The sequence below is a fragment of the Schistocerca serialis genome, chromosome 6 (assembly GCF_023864345.2).
Source record: "Schistocerca serialis cubense isolate TAMUIC-IGC-003099 chromosome 6, iqSchSeri2.2, whole genome shotgun sequence".
In the NCBI taxonomy this organism is placed as follows: domain Eukaryota; kingdom Metazoa; phylum Arthropoda; class Insecta; order Orthoptera; family Acrididae; genus Schistocerca; species Schistocerca serialis.
Window position 1 is genome coordinate 247,531,582 of NC_064643.1, and position 23,970 is coordinate 247,555,551.

The 23,970-nt window shown below is 41.1% G+C and overlaps 1 protein-coding gene across 2 annotated transcripts in view; it reads left to right on the top strand.

The window, feature by feature from the left end:
* Nucleotides 1-14,953, top strand: part of LOC126483983 (ejaculatory bulb-specific protein 3-like) — a 67,635-nt gene extending 52,682 nt beyond the window's left edge. The window contains exons 1-2 of one of the 2 annotated variants that reach the window (XM_050107283.1): nucleotides 4,058-4,289; nucleotides 14,605-14,953. In XM_050107283.1, coding sequence (XP_049963240.1) covers nucleotides 4,100-4,289; nucleotides 14,605-14,801 — 387 coding nt within the window. In that variant the 5' untranslated portion in view covers nucleotides 4,058-4,099 and the 3' untranslated portion in view covers nucleotides 14,802-14,953. Of the gene's footprint in view, nucleotides 1-4,057; nucleotides 4,290-14,604 lie in introns of those variants that run through there. The other variant, XM_050107284.1, reaches the window with a different exon arrangement.
* Nucleotides 14,954-23,970: the final 9,017 nt, after the last annotated feature.

Below are 23,970 nucleotides of genomic sequence, written 5' to 3' on the forward strand. Positions count from 1 at the left end.
AAGTGTGAAGAAGGTGGAATACATTGTTTGTCTGTCAGTAACATAGTAATTCCGTCAAAGATGGCAGTGAAATAGCTAGACCAATTGATCGGAATTAATAGTCTTGAAAAAAATTTTACGAGATAAACGTCGATAGTGAAAAATAATGGCAAAGGAACACAGTCGAATTAAATGTGGTTTTTCTGGGGGTACTGAATTACGAAATGAGACACTCAAAGTGGCTGAAGAGTTTTTCGATTTTTGGGCAGTAAAATGACTGATGACAAGAGAAGAGAAGAGGATATGAAATGAAGACTGGCGATAGAAAGAAAATGTTTCTTGGAAAATAGTGATACATTAACATCGAATAAGAAAATAAGCATTTAATGGTTCAAATGGCTCTGAGCACTATGCGACTTAACTTCTGAGATCATCAGTCGCCTAGAACTTATAACTACTTAAACCTAACGAACCTAAGGACATCACACACATCCTTGCCCAAGGCAGGATTTGAACCTGCGACCGTAGCGGTCACGCGGTTCCAGACTGAAGCGCCTAGAACCGCACGGCCACACCGGCCGGCCCCGCCACTGCAGATTTGGCCGTTTGCCCGAAGCAAACACTTCTCACATGTTCTGAGCTGCGCTGTATCGTCTGGCCGATATATTGCTTGTCGCATTCGCAACTGATGCTGTAGATTCCAGGTGTTCACTGTCCTAGTTTATTTTTCACTGAGCTAAGTGCATCTTTTTGTTTCAGCCGATGAGCGAAGCTTATTTTAATTTTTTTTTTGTCTCCAATATCCTGGCAAATTTCGTCGTGCCGACGAAGTACACAACCATCACGACGCTTGAACTAGACAAAACTGGACGTACTCTACTTGCGTGCCACCAGCGATTCCCATTCAGTCTCTCGCCCTGCAAGTGAGAGTGGGTAGATAATACTTTCAGTTTTCAAGCGCAAAGACGCCTTAAAACTACGCAAGAAGTTCCACTATTTCCGAGGGTTTACATGAAGTAAATCAACACTAAGAATTCGAGAAAAATTACCAGTGCGATCTAAATGGGCGAGGTGACAACATCCGTACTGTCAAAATGATTACGTCTTTCATCTGTCCAAATTCATTTCCGAGACTGGAGATCATGGGCAGCATCTAACAAGCCATTTGGGGGTCCGCTATGATACTGGCAAAGTTGTGAGATCCTGCAGAGTTCTTGACAAAGCAAGAATGCCGAAAAACCAATATCTCTGGGCAAGAAGCAGGGCGATACGCGACTTCCGAAAAGATGAAGATCAGTCGTCATAGCAGTTGCCAAAGGTAATGCGACGGTGCAGCTAAAATCGGTTGGCTACTAGCAGATGATTAACATGCTATTACACGACCTGGGTTAGTAGCCAGTAGGAAAGGATCCTGCTCCACAGAGACTGGCAAGAAGACCTCATTCCTAACCAACTCAGGAATGCACATGGAGATGGTCAAAAAGCTCTAACCAAGAGCACCAATACCTCCTTGGTCATGCACAAGATACACAAGAAAGGACTTCCACTACGTCCAATAATGTACACGATAAATTCACCAGCATATGGAACAGGTAAACATCTGCCACAGCTACTAAACCCTCTTGTATCTCACTTTACTCACCATGTCAAAAATCCAATTGAGTTTGTTAAGGTGCTTCGGGAGACACATCTGGACAAGAGTGATTTCCTGGTCAGTTCTGACGTCATGTCTTTTTACACGGGTACGATCCTTCACAATGCTAGGGAGCCATTTCGCCGAATACAACGTGCAAACGCGCTCACTGCCATCTGCTTGCTATGCGGTGGAAGTTCTACCAACTGGTAGACGGCGTAGGTAAGGGATCACCTGCGCCAGGCATCGGGAACCTGTATATGGAACACTTCGAGGTAACAGCTCTCGAAGCCACGCGTCAGGAACCAAAGACGTTCTACCGATACTTGGGCGACACATTTGTTGTATCTTCGCGTGGTGAAGAAAACCTACAGGAATTTTTTGATGGCCGTAATAACGTAGACGACGATGAAAGTTCACGAAGGAGGTAGAAGAAAGCGATACATGCGTTTCCTCGTTATCCTAATAACAGAGAAACTGACGGCACGCTGAGACATTCTGTCTGTCAGAAAAACACACACGCGGACATGTACCTAAACGTCAACAGCTGTCAGCCTGCAGCGCAGCGGTAACCTGCGCTCATAGGCCTGGTGCATATAGCACGACATATATGCGAGGAGAGTCTACTCACCGAATTGCAGCATCTGAGGGAAACCTTTAGTAAGAACGGCTACTAGGAGACACTGATAAAACAGGCTCTCCAGCCGAGCAAGAAGAAGAAAGAATACAATCCGTAAGAGGGCTTAAGACGCCTGGCGTTCCTTCCATGTGCTGGTACACCCACTGCCAAGATTGCCAGGCTATTGGAGAAAAACAGCATTAAAACTATTTTATGCTTATTGGCTAAAATAAACACTAAGTCTGCTGAATGATAGACCAGCCAGCATTGCAGAGACTGGGATTCTACAGAATCAGTTGCGAATGTGGCAAGCAAAATATCGGCCAGACACAGCGGTGTATTTCGAAGCGCCACTGAGAACGTAAGAGAAGCTTTCGCCTAAGCCAAGTGGACAAATCTCCAAAAGCAGACCACTGCCTCAAAGAAATTCATACGTGCGATTTTGAACATATAGAGGTATTGTGCGTTGGAGATGCAGGTCCACGATGAACCTGTAAACTGGGGAAGGAACTTCCAGCTGAGCTCCACATGGGATGTAGAGCTAGCACGAATACTTCTTGAACACTCTTACGTGAAAGCGGGTGAATGCAGCCGTTGTAATAGGCATTCGACACTAGGACTTTTCAACATGCTGGCAGCCTCCCTGCCCCTCCCACTTTCCATCACCACCGTAGGTGATCCTCCGTCCCTCCCCCCCCCCCCCCCCCGCCCTCCTTCCCTACCACGAACACTGATCGCGACACCCGATCCGGACGCGTGTCGATTGGTCAAACTGTTCCAGACAAGGCAGGGTAGCTTGCAGTCCAGTGCCTATAGAGGTACGAACTGGACATGAACCTGTCATTTCGCCTAACGATGACGAGCGAGTAGGAAACTTGTCAAAACGTTGCCACAGAACGACGCCTTGACGCGGCTGATAACCCGAAAAGATCTTGTCATACGTTAAACAACATTACAAAAATACCTGCTATATCAAGCAGTTTGTCAAATTACATTTAAGTAGATGCAGGAGAATAGCGAATTCAGATTGGCTGTCTATAGGCAGATAACCGTCTATGGGCAACTGAAGAAAACTTACAAAGCGTAATCATACCAAAGACGAAGTTATGTGACGGCACTGGCTTCCATGGAGATGGCATAAATGGAGTGAGGTTATCAATATGCAGGGCTGGTGGAGAATGATGTGAAAGATGCTATAGCAACTGGCTGCCAGGACATGTCAGCATGCAGGCAAGGAAAGCAGTTGATACACATGAAAATACATCGCACTGCAAGGAAAGGAACATATAAAATACTGACAAGAAGAAGGGACAGGTTGATAGGACATATATTAAGATATTAATCAATAATCTCCATGGTAGTAGATGGAGCTATAGAGGATAAAAATTGTAGAGGACAGCGATAGAAATGTATCCAGCAAACGACTGAGGACGTTGATTGTAATTGCTATTCTAGAATGAAAAGAGTGAGCTGGAGAGGAATTCATGCCGGACCGCAGTCAGAAGATTGATGCATGAAATAAATAAATAAACAAAATAAAATTAAGTCCACCTCCTCAGAAATTTTCTCGGACGTCGAGCTTCGGTACAGAGAAGACAGATGATGGGTGACTCATCTCACAGAGAAAAACTTCACTACTAACTTTTGTTTACAGCGAGAGCGAATGCTCCTTGGCCTGCACTTTGCAAATCACCTACAGGTGATTAACGTGGACTGGGATGCGATGAAAATAAAATAGCAACAGTCAGCTGCAAGTCGATCAGCAGTTGCTGTGTCACGTTTACTAAACAAGGCCGTTGGGTCCGTGCGAGTATAAGAGCTGGCGCCAGCAGCAGTCAGTGCAGACCCAACGAAGCCTCCATCACGCCATGTCCCGCCTGACTCTCTTGGTCGTGCTCGCCTTCCTGGCGCTGGTGGCCACCCAGACGCCACTGTCGCAGCTGGGCAGCGTCGATATGGACGCGCTGCTGGCCGACTCCGCCAAGCTGGAAGAGGTTATGAAGTGCCTCCTCGACGACTCGGACAACTCTTGTACCGCCGACGGAAAAATTGTGAAACGTAAGTGCGAAGCAATAAATTTTTTAACCAATTAAACGCTGGTGGGAGTCGTGCTAACTTCAGAGCAGATAGTGCTGTGAGCCAGAGCATTCTCTGAAGCGGACCTAGATCTACATACGGGAGGAATCGTGGCACTATATAGAAATATGACTGTAACGCTCATTCGAAGCAAAAAATGTCTAGTAAACATGGTCTCTAAAATATGTCCCTCAAGAGCTGTGAACACTTCTTTATCTTTGATAAGTTAAGATTCTGCTGCAAGAGAGGTATTATGGATCAAAACGAGAAAAAATTGCCGGTAAGCATGGACTCTGTAATGCTTACCTTAAAAGTTGTGAACACCTGTTCTTCACAGTAGCAAAGATGAACAACTGCTCTTCCATGCTACCAGCTCTCGAAATATGGAATGCAGCTTGCAGTAGAGAGAGTATTGCAGATGAGGTATGCGCTCATACTTCTCTAGGTGTGCATGCTTACTGGATTTTTTTGCTCTGAATTATTGTAAATATCGTTCCTTTCATATTACTGATTACTGACCATTCCTCTTGGGACACCCTGCATACATCTACACCTACAAATACATACTCTCGACGCCACTGTGAAGTGCTTGGAAAAGGCCACTCGGCATGGTACCGCTTCATCCTGTTCGAGTCGCGTTTAAACTGTGTAAGTAGATATTCGCGGGATAATTGAAGTATCTCCCATGAATCAAGTATACCTGTGAACATTAGTGCTCTTCAAGTACGTTTCGTGTTCCTTGACACCCATAATTGTAGTTCATAATATTAGAAGCCAAAATGCTGTTTGTGAAGTAGTTTATTTCGTGACCAGTTTCGATAGTAACTACCTGTCATTCTCAGATAATTAGGTCTCCCGGTAATATAATAACATATCAGTCTCTTCGATGTACTGGGAACATGCTCTAAATATAATAATACAGTTCCACAGTATTTTGTCAAATATACAAAACTTGCAAAAGAAAAGTATCCATAACACCAACAAAGAGTACAAGACTAAAAACAGGTACATCAGTAACGATGATTCTTTGATGTCAGCTCAGGAAGACTCATCATGTTTACTGATGCACTGATTTTTGCTCATGTTCTCCTTATTGGTGCTATGGGTATTTAATAACGCAAGTTTTATTAATTTGACAGACCAATGTGTAGCTGTGTTATTATAGTTGGAGCATTTTCTCAAGATATGGACGAGATGGATGTATAATTATGTTTCGGGGAGATCTGAGACACTGACAGCTAGTTACTGTAAGACTGGTCATTAAGTAAACTATTTCACCTGAAGAGATCTTCGTTTCTAGTGTTATAAATTACAACAGTAGATCGCCCCAACAGCTTGTGTAAATTATAACGTGCTTGAGCATTACTGTAAAATGCAACGTACAGGTAGTTGTAAGCATTTTCGACTATCATACCAAGGATCAGAAATTTGATAACCGCCTTACCTATGACTGAAATTATGTGATACATCTACAATATATCCACAAAAAATGTTACATCCAGCTACTTGTATGAGATGGCTGATAACAAACGTAACTCATTCATGTTGTATACATAGAATGCAAGTTTGCCAAGTTTTGTGAAGTGTGCAATTTTACATTTCTCTACGTTTAAAGCAAATGCAAATCTACGCACCGCTTTGAAATCTTATGAAGATCTGATTGGATATTTCTGCAGACAGTACTTCAATGTAGGTAACTGTATCATATGCATGAATAAGTTATTAATATTGCTTGCCTGATCATTAATATACAACCTGCATAACAAGTGTCAATGTACACTTCCTGGGCACACTTCTACCTCCGTCGTTAACTCTCCATTCAAGACATGCTATGTCTTACCTACCAAGAAAACCTTAATTCAATTACAGTTCTCTTTGTTAGGCCATATGATGGTATTTTTCTTAATAAATGTGCCGACTCAAATGATTTTGAAAAGTCAAACCTCTTGCTGCATCCACTCGGCCCTTTATAAATGGCTTTCGGCATAACACATGATAAAAGCACGAGTTGGGCGCCGTACGACTGACATTTTAGTACTCCATGCTTGTTGACATGGAGGAGATCATTCTTTTCGAGATACTTTATTATGTTTCAAGACCTAGTATGTTCTAGGATTGTACAAAAGATGGACCTTAATTTGACTAGACAGTAATTATGTATATCACCTCTGCTACCCTTCTGATAGACGCTTATGACTTGTGCTGTCTTCCAATAAGTAGTCACAGATTCTGGTTTTAGAGATATACTGTATTTTATAATTAATCTACGAGCTTACTCAGGAACAAATTCTGTATACAATCTGACCGGTAGTCCATTAAGCCCTCATTTCTTGTTTAATTTTACCGTTTTCAGTTGTGCCTTAGCGCCACTTATAGTGACACCTACATCAGCTAGCCTTGCAGTGTAGTTAGAATTAAAGTGGTGCCGTAGTAATGTGTCTTTCTTTGTATATGATGATTTGAAAACAAAGTTCATCCTCATTTTCGCTTTATTGGTCCGGGCACTAATAACCTGGACATTACATAAGGCCAAAATTTCATTCCGTTTCTTCTATTGTAGTCAGGTTTCTTCTATTGTAGTCACTGAAGATCTCACGCATTGTCATTTTGACAGCCAAACGCGTTTCATTCAGTATACCTGCATCCGTAGCCCTGTTTGTTGCTTTACAGACATTAAGCAGTCGTCGGTGTTTTTATAGAGATTTGTCCACAGATATTGTGTACCATGGAGGTACCCTGCCACTTGATCTTCAATGTCTTGATCACTGCTGGTGACTGTCGTTTGCGAAAGACCAGTCTCTGACTTCACGGTTTTCTTTGTCACCTGATGCCACCGGTATTGTTCCTCTATAGATGGAGAGAGGTTGTACCCATATTTTGCATTTATTACTGAGTCGTCCTTAAACAGATCTGACATCGTGTTTGACCTCTTCCTTTCATGGACCAATATTTTTGTTGTACTTTACTCAACATTTTCATATCCTAATATTGGTTTAGGAGCTAGGAGCAGGAGACAGTGTTGCAACTGGAGGGCAGTGTATCTAGGCACACATGAAATTTCCTGTATTTCCTACTGTTCTTTTGTTTTGAGACATGAGTCTATGTTTTGTGGAGTACTTGTAACTATTACGAGTTGTACATGTTTAAGTGCTGTATAATATATTAAAGCTATTTGGAGGATATTTTTAATTCTTCAGCTACACAGATTTATGGTGAGTCATGTTCTGTATATTTTTTAATCTAGTTATATTACGTCTGGTCGGTTAAGCCACACTTCGTACGTCGTGCACCATCTTGTACCTAAAACAGAACGAGCTCGTCTACCACGAAATATGTCACATTTGCAAATGAACTGAGTTTCTTTACAGTCTTAGCACTTTTCGCTATCTTGAAAATCAAAATCTGTGTTGCTTGCCGAAAGCTTCTATTTCGAAAATTTTTTGACTTGTAATCAGTTTATGACTATATTTTGCTTTATTTCGATTTCATTAACTGGTTATTGTGTACTAGAGTAATAACCTAACACACAGACAATCAAATACTGTATAAACAACGTGTTATCGATTGTAACACTTTTAAATTACAATAGAATATTTTGTACTAGCTCTTGGAACATGTTTTTATATTTGGAAAAAACTTACTTTTCCAGAGTAATTTTTGTGATCTCAGAAACAGACTGTATCACACATAAAACGAATTCCATCATTTCAGAATGGAATAAGAAAATATCTTAAACTCCTGTTTCAGGGCTGGCTAGAGGAGAAAGTCTGAAAAGTGTGGCACGGTACACCACTCTTCCCTACACCTGTCACCATGTGGACGCCTAATCAACCCATCCTGGTTGGCACCATAATCTGCCTACCTACGATAACGATTCGCACTAGGTTTACTTCCTGTACAATTATTTCTAATACATCATCTTGCTTTTTATTACTTAACTTGCAACGCTCTTTTATAGTGTCAATTTAAAAACTCTTCCAGCACTTTTTTCGATATTTCCCATTTTTCTTAACTACCATACAATACTATGCTCCTACACTTTTACGATAGTTTTCGTAAAAACCAACACAATATCTAGCTTTAGGAGCAGTTTTATATCAAAAAACGATTCATCGCTGAAGCATCTGACTTCTCCTTTTTCTTTGATTTGTTCACACCTTGTTATCATGCTGCGTGTTGTTACACAGTGTTCTTCTGCGATATCTTTCTCAAATTCAACGCTGATTCCTCCCTATTTTTCGTCCGAATACTCTTCCTCACTTTAATCATGATTTAGTTTCTACATTACCAATGTTCTATACATTCCAGTTAACAGTTCTTCTGCATTTCTGTTTATTTATGACGTGAGGGCTACGTCTTCTCCAACTCTTTGCTTCTTGCTCTATGGGATTTCATTCCTTATCTGAAACATGATTTCACTTGTTTAATTCCTGCAGCAACATAAAATATAAGCTTCATTAGGGATAGGATGGAACCCTGCCTTATACACCTCATAACACTAATGTATCTTTCTCTGCTTCCACCTTGGTATTGTGAGTAATGGTCGTTATTCGCCCATCTTTTTCTGCATCTACATCTGCATACATACATCGCAATTCACCGTATGATGCAGGGCGGAGGGTATCCTGTACCACTACTAATTATTTCCTTTCCTGTTACACTCGCAAAGAAAACGAGGTAAAACGACTGTCTATAAGCCTTGTATCAGTACCAATTCCTCGTATCTTATCTTCGTGGTCTCTAAGCGAAATTTATGTTGGTGGCAGAAGAGGCGCTCTACAGTTAGCCGTAAATACCACTTCTCTAAATTTTCTCAATAGTGTCCCTCGAAGAGAACGTTGTCTTCTTTCCAGGCATTTCTATTTGAGTTGCCAAAGTATCTACATAACACTTAAGTGTTGTTCCAACCCACTGGTAACAAATCTAGCAGCCCGCCTTTGGATTGCTTCGATATCTTCCTTTAATCCGACCTGATACAGATCACAAACATGCGAATACTACTCAAGAATAGGTCGCACTAGCGTCCAATTTGCAGTCTTCTTCACAGATAAGACTCCGTCACATGCTCGTTCCGTTTCATATCGTTTTGCATCGTTAAGCCCACATGTTTAAAAAATGTGAATGAGCCAAGCAGGACACTACTAACGCTGCATCCCTACATTGTGGGTTTGCTTTTCCTACTTATCCGCTTTAACTCACATTTTACTACGTATAGAGCTGCCATTCAACTCACCAACTAGAAATTTTGTCTAAGTCATCTTGTATCCCACAGTCACTCAACTTCGACACCTTACAATACACCACAACACGATGAGCAAACAACTGCAGATCGCCGTATCACTTACGTATTTAGAAAATAGTAGCGGTCCTAGCATACCTTGCTGGGCTATCCTCGTCTCTGATGAATAGTGACCGTCGAGGACAACATGCTAGGTTCTATCCTTAAGAGTCTTAGAGCTACTCAGATATCTGGCAACGTATTCCATATGATCTTACCTTAACAGTCTGCAGTGGGATAATATGTGAAATGTCTTTCGGAAATCCAGAATCTTCCATAGCTCGGAGTATATCAAATGAGAAAAGGCAAGGCTGAGTTTCACAAGAGAGATTCTTTCTAAAACCATGCTGATTCGTGGAAATAAGCTTCTCGTTCTCAAGAAAATTTATTGTATTAGAACTGAGAATATGTTCAAGGATTCTGTATTAAAGCAGTGAGGGATTTTGGTCTGTAATTCTGTGCGTCAGTTCTTTTACCCTTCTTTTATTTGATATTCTTTCGTTTCAGGCTGCTGAACACACTTTTTCGTAGGCTTTTGTGGCAGGAGTGAGATTCCATATAATTCTTTTGGACTGTAGAGGCTGAAATGTTGGTTTTTATTTAGCGTATGGCTAATACAGACATATCATGAAATTACATATACATATGTACAAATTGACACACAAGAAACTTAAGTTTGTCTTTACAACTGAATATCCAGTCCTTCAATCCAGCGCACTGCATCTGGAGTTGCTAGCAGGAAGTCCTCTTTGGCGCCGTGATAGGCTCGAATCCTGCATTCACTGACAATGTGGTGAACAGTCTGGTATGGAGCCCCGCAGTCACAAGCTGGATCAGGCAGCTTCTTCCACTTAAAGAGAGCATCCCTACATCGCCCATGGCTGGTACGGATTCTGTTGAGAGTAGACCACGTCTTGCGTGGTAAGTCGAATCCACTTGGAAGTTTAGCACCTGAGAAGATGTTATGCAGGTGCACATCTGTCACTGCTTCCCACCGACCTTTCCATTCTTCAAGAGGTTTGAAATCCTTAGCAACCATGTCAGCAGCAGCGCACAGAGTTGGATGACGTGATATCAGTCTCTTGCGATTTAAAAGTGGCAGGTCGCTATGCACGGGTAGGTTAGAATTCCTGGAGATCTTATGGAATTCTGTCATAAGGGCAGTACATCTGCGCAGATCAGGAGGCATTATACCGGTTAACAGTGGAAGCCAATAAACTGGAGTAGATCTGATTGTGCCAGATATTATGCGCATTGTCGTATTCAGCTGGGTATCAATATTCAGCTGGGTATCAACAAGCCTTGTATGATGACTATTCATCCAAACAGGTGCACAATACTCAGCACTTGAGTATACCAAGCCCAGAGCTGAAGTTCGCAGGGTGGTTGCTGAAGATCCCCGGGTAGTTCCGCATAGCTTATGGAGGATGTTGTTTCGAGTCCTCAGCTTTTGAGCTAAGTTAAGAAGGTGTTGTTTGAAGCATAGTGTACGATCCAGTGAAATGTTGGTATTTTTTACAATATGATACAGGCTATAGCCCGTAAGAATTTATTTCCGCCTTGACATTGTGAGTCTCTTTGTCTCGTAATTTTATCACGAATACAGAAAGTAAGTCTCCTACAACTGCAGAAATAGAAAAATATGAGAGTGAAAGGTTCACTTACTTCCCGATGAGTGTTAGAGTGGCCCTCATGTGTGCAAATTTTTGTATCAGAGTCCGCTGGAGGTCGTCGGTCGATGCAAATAACGCTTTCAAATCATTGCTAACCCTCAAGTTTGCGACAGTGAACGGTTCTGCTTGTGGGGGAAGGTAACTTGAAATTGTTTTATTCAAAATCCTCAACCAAATGTTAATTGGAAACAACTATCGCATGGATAATTGCGGTAAATGGTTCTCAAGCATTATGATGGAGTATCGTACAGAATGCTGCAACAGGATAAACCTTGTGTACCTTTTAAGGGAACTGACTGACATGGGGAAAGAGCGGAATTCAAAAGCCCATTTGGACATCCAGATTAAGTCTTTCTGTGATTTACTTAAATCGATTATAGTTAATAATGAGATGGTTCCTTATAAGCGGAACGATAGATTTTGTTTGCTGTCCTTTTCCAGTTTGACTGGAGCCTCGTCTCGAACGACTTCGTGTACAACGAGATTTTGAATACAAATAGTACTTTTCTATTAATCTCACAGATAAGACAAACCATTTTCCCTTTCTTTCAATAGTGTGCACTGTGGTGGCCCTTTCTAGAATCAGGGACACATTGCAATCAACACCACAATAATTTTTCTCGAAGTTATGGAGTTTGCTTTATGCTTGCACATAATTTACTCTTTAGAGGGAAGAGCCTCTGTATGAATCATCGCCGATTCCACCAACAACGATGGCTCAGTTCAGGCTAAGTGTTTTCCTTCCAGAGCTCTAGAAGGCAACAGAGAGTTAGTTGATGCCATTTTACTTATTTATATGAGTTCCTCAATAATCATCCATTGTGTTGTTTCGTAAACCAAATCGTGCTCACTTAATGACAGACGAGTACAACCATGTCGAAATATTAGGCGTGAAGGTGTTGTTCCTGAACAGATTGTTGGAAGGACTATCTAGAGGTAAATCCTAATTACAAGATGCTGGACTTATGGTAATGTTCCAAACGTTTACTTAGTTCAGCTCTCAACCAACAGGCTTAAAAACAGTTACAAAACTGGAGAATCTCTTTTGCTACAAGAAAATAGTCGGTGAAATCACCAGTTTGTGACTCACGATCCTGATAGAAACGTGGTAGGCTGGAACCGGTTCAGGAGGTAATTTGTCATCGGACTCTTGTCGTGAGAAAGATCTGAGTAGCGTCCTTCCTTGCCACTATCTTACTAGAAGCTATACCTCAACGCATCCCTGTAGTGTTCACTCCGAAGACCTACATGTGAGGACAGCTGTCGGTAAGCTCGAGAATTTTGTTCGAAATAAAGCGACTCGAAAACAAAGAATATTTTACATAATGAGACATGTTACTTCCTTGAATGTAAAATCTTCTGAGTTGTACTGCAACATTATGTTCATGTTCAAACTTCTTCTTCAATAGCCGGCGATTTACACCTAGCACGTACACATCTCTATATACTCTACCTGGAAGTCGAATGACACGAAACACATTTACAGATAGCATAACGGGTTATCAAACTTACTAAAAAGTGAGAGTATCTGCATGCAGGAAGAGCAGTTAAGGTTACTAGACGAGCAGAATGGTTGCAGATTTGCCAATGAGATGCAGTTGCAGAAATTCCTAACAAGATGTTTTGCACCACTTATAAGGATAGTGGAGCTATCCTTGAGGATAATAAGTTAGTAGGGTATCTAAAAGAATTTTTCTGTAATGAATGAACGAAATAATAACATCCCTGTTCTACATTCAATTGCTGTTCTTCACGGAAAGATATATAATGTGTAAGCTAATTTCATCAAGATTTTTCACGTCTGGTAGTCCTTAACTATACAGCTACAGGCTTAAAACATAATCACCAATCTGTTGATTATGCAGTGCCGTTGTGCAGTGCCTCCCACTCTCCTCTTTTATTTTGTCATATAGTTGCTATTCTCCCTGAAACATACTGTTGACGTCAAATCTAATTTTTATGTTTCGTACAAGAAACTTTTCCGATGTAGATAGTTGATAATGCAAGTGACATTTACAAATGTTTATACGTAATACCTCCATCCAACGTACTGAAGTACACTTAGCAATTCACTATTTCCTTGAAGAATAACAATTAAGTTCAGTTTAAATGCAGTACCAGTAATTTCTGAGCATGGCATTATTAGAAGGTAAAACACTCTCAACAAACTTAATAATGCCCACTTACGGATTTCAGTGCTAATTGTGTTGAGGCATCATTGGCAGTTACTACTTCAGATACAATACACACAACATGCTTCATGTAAATGGACGTATTGCTATTTTGTGTGTTCCTTATTTGCAATAAACGCAATATTTACACAGTTATATCACGAATAATAAAAAGAAAACAGTCACAGTTTGCTATGCAGAGTCATTGGTAAATAACATGTGTTTTAGTCGTGATCTTCAGTCCATAGACTGATTCGAAGTGGCTCTCCGCGCTAGTCTCTCCTGTGCTTGGCTTGTTACTCTCCGAATAGCTATTGCGATCTAGCGATCTACATCCATTTTCAACTGCTGTTAATGTATAGGGAAAATTTTTAATACGACACTTACTTTTGCGATTGTAATTTCTAAAATTACTCTTTATTTAGCAACTTCATAAGATATCCACTTATTGATCGTCCACCAAACGGCCGGCCGAAGTGGCCGTGCGGTTAAAGGCGCTGCAGTCTGGAACCGCAAGACCGCTACGGTCGCAGGTTCGAATCCTGCCTCGGGCATGGATGTTTGTGATGTCCTTAGGTTAGTTAGGTTTAACTAGTTCTAAGTTCTAGGGGACTAATGACCTCAGCAGTTGAGTCCCATAGTGCTCAGAGCCATTTGAACCAATCCACCAAACGTTATTCGTAACTCCTCGTCACGAAACCGAAGAAATTACAAGAAACTATCAAGATGTGACTGTAATGTGCTTATTCAATCTAAATAAGTTACTGCATTGTGCTGGGAAATCGATAAAAACTATTTCACTTCTGTATGTATGTCTAGTTAGAGCTGCGGAAGGTGGTACTTGTAAGTATGTATGTGTTCTGACTGCACAGCGGTTGTTAATGATTTACTGTTGATAGAAAATGTTTGGAGAGCAATGAACGCAAACGTAAATTTAGGTACCTGGCTTCAAACAATTTCGTTGTATAATACTGTTAATATCATTTTCACTGTCTGTTGAATACTTAAGAGGTAACATGTTCGTGCTTTATTTCCCAAGAAGGAAAGCATAAAAGTTAATGTGTATGGGGCAGAGATGTTTGTCATTTCATCAAACTGTCATTTTACTTATGCTTGTGCTTGGTAATATTAGAATATTATTAAAGTGGCTATGTGAATCTCATCTTTTGACGCAGGGTTGGTTGAGGAGACAATTAAAAATGACTGCACGGACTGTGCCGAACCTCAGAAAACGGCTATGACGAAGTTCATGGTGTACATCAGCAACAGCAAACCGGAGTATGTGCCGAAGCTCCAGGCAAAGTACGACCCTACCGGAGAATACCGCGCCAAGCACGCAGAAGCCTTGAGGGCTAAGGGCGTCAAGGTGTGAAGTGTACCTGTACTCCTTTAATGCCGTCTATATTGTGGTTTAGACCTGTAATGTCTCTCTCTGTGAAGACGGCGATTAAAGATTGTATGTTCCAATGTAGAAAAGAAGTACCATTTTCTTCTTACAATAAATGCTTTTCTTAAATCTACAAAGTGATATAATTTTTACGATTTTATTTATGTGGCCTTACTCAACCCTCAATTGCGCCACAAAAATTGCACACAAACCATATCTTCTGGAATAATAAGCATTTGCAAATAACATGCCGCACAAACACAATAACACTTAAAATATTAAATACACCCAATTATACATCCAGCTCCTCTGAAACAAATAACATTAATGCACAATAATTTGGCACAGTCACAGCGAAATATTTGTAGCAGAAAGAGACATCTGAAAAGAAGAAACCATCGCACATTTCTGGATTATTGCTACTCTATGGTAGTTCGTTGAGGAATGTCAGTCATCATCAGCTTGCATACACTCTGTGTGTGTTGTATTGCCTTTAGGCGAAGCTAATAAGATTAGCATCTCTTAGCGAGTTGCTGTCGCAATCTCAATATGGAAAATTAAATAAATGATATCTGAGCAGATGGGTAGGCAAACTGCTGTAGTTGACTCCTCTAGTGCTCAGGGTACTGGATATTTCTTTTTTGTGGCAGTTGTGGTAGGCGAATCGTGGCTGTGAGAAGACTATAGGATCGATATTGTGGTAATACACTGATATGCCTAGCTGTTACATGATGTGTCACTGTTAAGTAATACAGCTCGATGAAAGGTCTGACAATACATACAAAGAATTACTACGGTGTACGAGCAGAAGGTAACTGAAAGACACATTGAGAACAACAGAAATGAAACTTGTGTTCAAAGACAACAATTGGGTTGGGTTGGGGTTGGGTTGGGTTGGGGTTGGGTTGTTTTGGGGAAGGAGACCAGACAGCGAGGTCATCGGTCTCATCGGATTAGGGAAGGACGGGGAAGGAAGTCGGCCGTGCCCTTTGAAAGGAACCATCCCGGCATTTGCCTGGAGCGATTTAGGGAAATCACGGAAAACCTAAATCAGGATGGCCGGACGCGGGATTGAACCGTCTTCCTCCCGAATGCGAGTCCAGTGTCTAACCACTGCGCTACCTCGCTCGGTAAAGACAACAATTACAATGAAGTCACCGCGGTTCCCGATTGTCCATCGGACATTAAAATGGCGTGACATGAGCCTTTATAGCGAGTGCGCTGACAACAGACTACAATGCATGTTCTGCAACGTGTTCCCACGAGCAACTATACTCCCGTTGAATGTGTTATTGTGATATGTACGAAATTCACAGAGCAATTCGTCAACTGCAAGAATTCTCTGTGTAACTTGACAATTTGCTAATATTTATATTCTAACACTCAGGCACACATGATGAGTTTCTACTTAAAGAGCACTTAAGTCGTTATTTGCACTGCAAACAAGCACATGAAGAGGGAACGGTAGTGTAGCCTATCTTTTCAAACTATCTGATGTTGCAATCATCGAATAAACAGCAACCGTAATCTGCCCAGGATCTGACTAGACATTTGTACAGAACAAAAAATGTCGTGGAATGGGCTCCGCATCAAACCGTCGTGAGAAATCGTGTAACGCTCACTGTCTGATCACACGAAAACATTGCATGCTGTTTGTAGCGTCCAGCTTAATGTGCTATCAAAAGTCATGCCAAAAAAGATACTCTGCACTTTAAATGGTACCTTTCAGCCAGCCGACGACGCTACACCTTTTCTAGGGTCATCATTATCTTATCATCACTGTCTAAGTGAAGTAGACTTTTCTGGTGACGAAACCAAACATTTTTCACCTGACAATAGTTCCAAGTCTTTTTCATTGTGGCTTTTAAGTTAAATATGATGTTAATTTTTAATTTTGGGCTATATAGACGATTACTGCCGACTTATCATGTTTCTTCCTTGAATGAGCGGAACAGTGGTTCCATACATACAATCTTTTGCATCAAGGTACAAGACATTTTGTGGAAGTTTCTTATTCACCGCGTGAGCTATTTAGAGAAATGGCAGTAATCAACTAAAATGATTCCTTACTTGTGACTTTCAAAGTCTTTTCAAAATTTCTATGTGCGACATTAAAGAAAAAAAATAAAGAAAGACAGACAGATTTCAATGGTCAATCACGAAGAAGTTATATTCCATGCTAGTTATGAAGAAAATACCGAAATACCTTTTACTTCATGTAATTTGAAACTATTCCTCGTAATCAGTCCAGCAACAGTGGAAATTTTGGTAGTATTTTTACAGTAACTACGGCTCTGGAATCTCTCGGTTCCCCATGCTGCAATACTAAATTAAGTTTTACGTAGTTGATCTAAATCACTACAGGCTAACGTCTGAATAATCATTCCGTGGTCTCGGAGTAGCGCCTTTGGTTCGTAATAAAATTGTCCTCAGTTTCGGGATCGAGCCCCTGCTTAATTTTGGAATCAAAATCATCAGCAGTGGCAGCCAAAGACTTTCAGCATGCGATGTGATCCTCTTGTAGCAAACGGTCTTGTCAAAAGATGGCGGTAGAGCCGGTAGATATTCAGGGCACTCTCTTGCCATTCCGGTAGAATTGCCCCTATAGACGGAAGAATCAACAATGATCTACGGTATGAGGCTGCGAAGGCAATGGGAAGCACTGCATTAAAGACACATAATGTGTACTCACTGGACATGTGGCCCACAATTGAAAAAGTGTTATGGTTATTTCTCCATTGGCAACCGTTTCCGGACTTAACCCCCATTAGAATCTCCGGGAGGGGACTGCCTAGGTGATGATGAGAAAAGGATGGAATAACCAACGCGTTGGGGCGTGGAATGTCAGAAGTTTGAATGTAATAGGTTAGCTAGAATATCTGAAACGGGAAATGCTAAGTCTCGACCTAGATATAGTGAGAATTAGTGAAGTGAAATGAAAAGAAGACAAGGATTCATGGACAGATGAGTATAGCGTAATATCAACAGCACCAGGAAATGGTGTATGGGAACAGCGTTCGTTATGAAAAGGAAGGCAGGGCAGAGACTGAGTTACTGTGAATACTACAGTTATAGGGCTGTTCTCATCACATTTGACAGCAAACTAACGCGAACAGCAATAGATATACATGCCTTCGTCGAAAGCAAACATAAAAATGGTTCAAATGGCTCTGAGCACTATGGGACTCAACTGCTGTGGTCATAAGTCCCCTAGAACTTAGAACTACTTAAACCTAACTAACCTAAGGACAGCACACAACACCCAGCCATCACGAGGCAGAGAAAATCCCTGACCCCGCCGGGAATCGAACCCGGGAACCCGGGCGTGGGAAGCGAGAACGCTACCGCACGACCACGAGATGCGGGCAAGCAAACATAAGGAGGCAAAGAAAGTGTATGAGGATTTGAAATATTGTGCTTCAGAAGAATATTGAAAATTACGGGAACTGATAAGGTTTGGAATGATTAGGTTCACTGGAGAATCTGTGAGGAAACTGATATATGTAAAACACTGAAAAGAATAGGGGACTGGATTGTAGGACATCTGTTAAGACATAATGGAATAATTTCGACAGTATTAGAGGGAGCTGTTGAGGGTAAAAAAGTTTATAAGATTTGGGGAATGTTTTGAAGCAGCGGTGGATTGCTCAACATAAATTAGACTACAATACAGTAACACGATGTTAGATCACCGAACAGACGTCATCCACTCCAGACAGACAGTTCCACTATGCACGAAAACATCCACAGAATGAAACCACAAATAATATGGACAGCCATAACAATGAGTGTATAAAGATCGCACGTCCAAAAAACTTTCAGCATCAGTCCTCGTAACAACATCCAGCTTACCTTTAATGATATGAGAATACTTCTCTAAATAACATAATGCGTTACCAGATGAGCAGATTCTTTCGATGATAACGATTTAAATCACGACGCTGTAAATAGTGTGAGACACAAATTAGACTTAGTCAGACAAATCATTCAGCAATGAATTGCACAGTAACATGAAGTAGTACAGCGACAGTCTAGATGTCCTGCCGGATGCCTGTGTATGAAAATACCGGCAAGTAAACGTAAGAAGACCATTGAGTGGAATGAACGAAACGTCCATCACCCGAAGAGAATAGGGGCTTAGAGCGATAGCACGAAAAAGACACAAAATTTGCCACAGACAACTCTATGTCCTAACAAGGGCCGTCTCGACGTGAACCCAACATATATTGTTAGACTGGAGTGAAAGAAGATAATGCAGCATTAAGGATCGTTCGTCGATGAAGATGACAAAAGGAGAGTGGTTTGCAGGTGTCGGAGAATGCGCAACTTACCAAACGAAAGAATGCCTTCCAGTAAAATCTTGTCTGGCGAGCGTTTATGATCTTTATACCGTGACAATGAAAGCAGAATCCGGCGAGTATAAATATGTGAAACTTTCGGCTGGAACGATGAAGAATCTGAGGAGATCAGTCGGGTGTATGGACCCGCAGAACACTAGGAGAGAGACCATGCTGGTGCTCCACTTCACATCGAGATTCCAAAACAGACTTTTCACTGCTAGATTGCTGGACACCAATTGCAGTGCAAGCCTTGAGCAGTCAACTCTGAGATCGCACAGTACTGTCGTACAGCCCCTGACACGAGACGCCCAGCTCCGGCTACAGCCGAGAGGCACGCCCCGCCAGTCGCACACACACCACACCGCCGCCACTGAACACTACTTCACCGCCCAGCCATTGCCCCGGGCTTGCGGATTTATGAGTCCTCACCATAAACACACCATATACACTGCCTGTAAATGACACACAATAATGCATTCCAGTCCTACGCCTGCCAATGTTCCATTTTTCTCCTAGTAACAGTAATTAAAAACACCACTGACACTGACAAAGTACATCTTGTTATTATTTTATTTCGTTGCTAGCGATGAAAAGACATTAATTATTTAATGACAGTGATTTGAAAACAGTAACTTATGGTGACAGACATGGTACAAATATCTTGTGTTAATGAAAATAATTTTTTGTGATCTACATTCCTGCAGCTGCCGCAGTTAACCGTTTTCGATACTGGTAACATGCATATTTCATACACAAGTACAACAATATGGTAATGAACAGATCAATAAATGTCATCCTCCCGTAACTGGCACCCAGTAGAAGAACCGTTGCAAATGTCATTGCTACAATGCTTCTTGTGACACACCAGAAAAAACCACCCTGACAGTATGTTACCTCTCGTTCAGTTAGTAGCACAGATTCTACTTTATACAAAACCTTTAAATGAAATAGTATTTGCAAATATTTCCATTTGCGACAGGATTATTAAATGATTTAAGTGTATTTTCAGTGTTGTAACACAATATGTATTACGTAACAGGATAAAGAATAGTTTTCCTGCATACTGTGTTTGGTTCCAGTATTTTTGTAAGGGACCCACATCTTGTCTCAAATCGATCTTCGCCCACCAGGCAGTCCACACTTATGATCTGTGCCCCATATTAATTCACCTGAAGATGCTTTTATTCTATTTTTTATTTTGTTTTGGGGAACTGCTCTCATGTTCCTAGTTTCTTTTGGGGTAGTCTATGTACTTACAACGCACTATTGCCTTATTAGCCTTCACATATGAAAATCAATTTTAGAAGTACATTTTGATACAAGCTATTAATACAGGGTGGGAGGAAATAAAAGTGGCCCAGGGAATGTAGTTCCAGGGCACAAAGAAACACGGCAGAGGGAACCAAATACAGTACTAACCTGACTAGAGCAGATGTTAAAAGTGTCCACCATTCCTTTCTTGGCACCTTTGGGACTTGGTCAGCAAGTTGCTGAAAGCGAATCGAAGCTGTACTCCTGGAATTGCTACAGTCTCACCCGAAATATTTTACCGCAGTTCTTGAAGATTATGAGGGTTGTAGCGATACACCTTAGACTTGAGGGCTCCCCAGACAAAGTAACTGCACACTGACCGGTGACCTGAGTTGCCAGCTAGGCCCTCGACTACACTGACCTCAAGAAACAAATCTGTCAGGCATGAAGACTGTGTAAATGTACTACAAGATTCAACCGGCCGTATAGACAGTTGCTCCATCTCGTTTGGGTGTGGTTATACGCATACATTCACGTCCAATTGTGTCCAGTTGTCCGGACCACTTTTATTTTCCCCACCCTGTGTTTAAAATAAGTAAGTACAATAGCGTCTGGAAACTGATGCTCAAGACAGGATGAAGCAACTATACACAGCCGCCTGCGATTTGTACTTGCATCACGGAGGTACGTGAAAAGCTTTGCACAACACTTAGTGTTAGGTATATTGTAATGAGCTGTTTGCGGTTTAGCTCATGACACACACAGACGACTGTAGGACTGAAAACAATTTCTCGTGCATTATTTAACTGACAATAGCTTTTACCAGTGGTAAATGTACTGTTCCAAATGAATTTACATCTTGTTGACACAAAATAATGCTCTGAACATGAATAACATTATAATTTCTTGTTATGCTAACAACAACCACTTCCAGAAATGTGTGCAAAGTTCAAAACATATAAAAAGAACTGATTTAAAATCTATGTTATTCATCTTACTTTGAAAACTGAGGCGACCGTGAAAGCTTGGTTGAGACTCAGCTGTTCTCAAAAAAACAAATGAATTGTTAGTACTGTTTCAATGAATCTTTCGTTTATTTACCTAATAGCGGAGAAAACCGGGACAGCTCAGGTATATGTTTGTTCCAGACCTCTGTTACTCTATCTCCTCCTCCCCCTTCCCCCTTCCTCCTCCAGTTCACTCTCCATCTACTTCCTCCCTGTCTGTACATCTCACTTTCTCTGTCCACCTTCTCCCGCTCACCCCTATCTCTCTGTCCGTCATCCCATTGTCACCCCCACTACGAGATAGTTAGTTTCTGTCTCCACAGTATTTATTTCCGGATGATAAATAATATTTGTATCAAGTTTGGTTGAAATGGATTCATTGGCTAGGGGCAGATGCTGAACGTATATGTATGTGACATATATATTGCACACATATCTGTCTGATTCCATTCTGCTTTAATGGTTCAAATGGTTCAAATGGCTCTGAAGACTATGGGACTTAACTTCTGAGGTCATCAGTCCCCTAGAACTTAGAACTACTTAAACCTAACTAACCTAAGGACAGCCCACACAACCACGCCCGAGGCAGGATTCGAACCTGCGACCGTAGCGGTCGCGCGGTTCCAGACTGTAGCGCCTAGAACCGCTCGGCCTCTGCTTTAATCCATACGACTCCAGAGAGGACGTCAAATTTTTTTGTGGTGTTCATCCTCTTAGCTTGATTTTAGGTCCAGAAATAGCTGATAGGTGAGATGGTTTTCGCCTTTCGAGGGACGTAACAGCTATTTCGGCAATGACAAACGTGTAGCACGGTAATTATTGACATTTTGTGTAGCGTCTGGGCTCCTGCTCAGTTTAGGAACTTTTGATTTGGTTGTTAGTGGCTGTCTTATCTTTTTAGTTACACGATCAACCAGCATTCCTACTGACTCTTTTATTACTTCTTTTAACATGTGACAATGGCATGACTAGATCAACTGACACTTGCATGGAGTATTTTCTATTGCTGTGTCTTTGTATCAGCTTATCTAACAGTTTTAACATGAGTAACCTTAATTCAACGGTACTAGGCTCTCGTGAAAGAGAGCTGATAACCAAGCTCTTTAGCACCCAACAATTTTAAAATGTGTACACCTATCCATACACCCAGACATCCGAAACATGCTGACAAAATTATGGGCTCTCTGCTGTGATCACTCTCGCGATAAGGTTGACGCACTGAACGGCTCAAATAAGTAAAAAATTACTCATCGTGTTTTTGAAAGTTTCCCAATTCAATAGATATAAGAAACAACTACCAGCAAGACGTTTCAGAATATTTTCACATCACCCTTTCTTGTCCACAGCCCTACCCACAGGGACAGCGGGAAATCTTGTATTTTTATAGAAATAATCAGTCATAGACCTAAAAAATTGCTCCAGGTGTTCCTGAGTTATACTTCATTGTCACCCTCTCTACACACTTTAAACTCTATGAGATATAGGCAATTCTTAATTCCCCACTGCATCTTTCAAGATAGTAAGTAACCAATAAACCCCCGATTTTTTGAAGACTCTATCTCCTGTGCAATAAACAAATTTCTGATTAAATTACAAATGATTTAAGTGTAAAATATTTTATAGTGAGCAAGTAATGGCGAAAAACTGTAGAGAACTTCTGTCTGGAAGTCGCTAAATGCTCTCTTTATCAAGTTGTGCAGGAGTATAGTGTGGGTAATTCGCATCCCGTTTTAAGGAAACTTAGTTTTTCACGTATGACAGTGTTGTTAACGTCGAGTCGTCTGAAGCTTGTATCGGTACAACGATATAATTTTGCTGGTACTTTCAGTGCTATATGTCGATACTATCTCGAAACAGTATTGCGAACAGAGTTAATAGTTAAGAAGTAATACATTTGAACGTTATGCCTTTTGCGGCAGTTTTACAGCATGAACAACATATTTGTAGTAAGGGATAAGATTTTTTCATCATTAGGGGGGAGAGAGGGGGCATGGGGCGTTAGGGAGAAAAATTTCGTAGAGGTTTGACATTATGAGTAAAGTTTGTTGCCAGTCACTAAATGCTCTCATTCTCAAATACTGGATGATTATGATCTAGGTATTTGCGAGCTGTGTGTTATGCTCCTTTTTTCATCCATACTTCTTTAAGAGGTAGGTGGTTCTTAAATTCACAACGCTTCTTTCCACTTGGGAAGTGACACATGTACCAGGTTTGGATGACGTCAGTGCAATAGTTCAAGAAGAGATGTTGAACATTCATGGACATATACATTTTTATAAGCTATAAAGATTGGCCGAAGTTAAGTGAATCAACAGCTGACTCTCAGTTCTGGCAAGACGTCCGGTCCTGGGAGTTCATCGCAATCCAGTAGCTGTTGATGATTAGTATACGTGGCAACAATTTCTGAAATGAGAGAGACTTTCTCCTACAAGAGATTAATATATAATTTCATATGTTAACCGATGTTCGATTATCTACGCGGTACGGAAGCATCAATTCAGGTATGTATCTATCACAAACTCCGAGAGAACTAAAATACAAGTTTGTTATAAAATA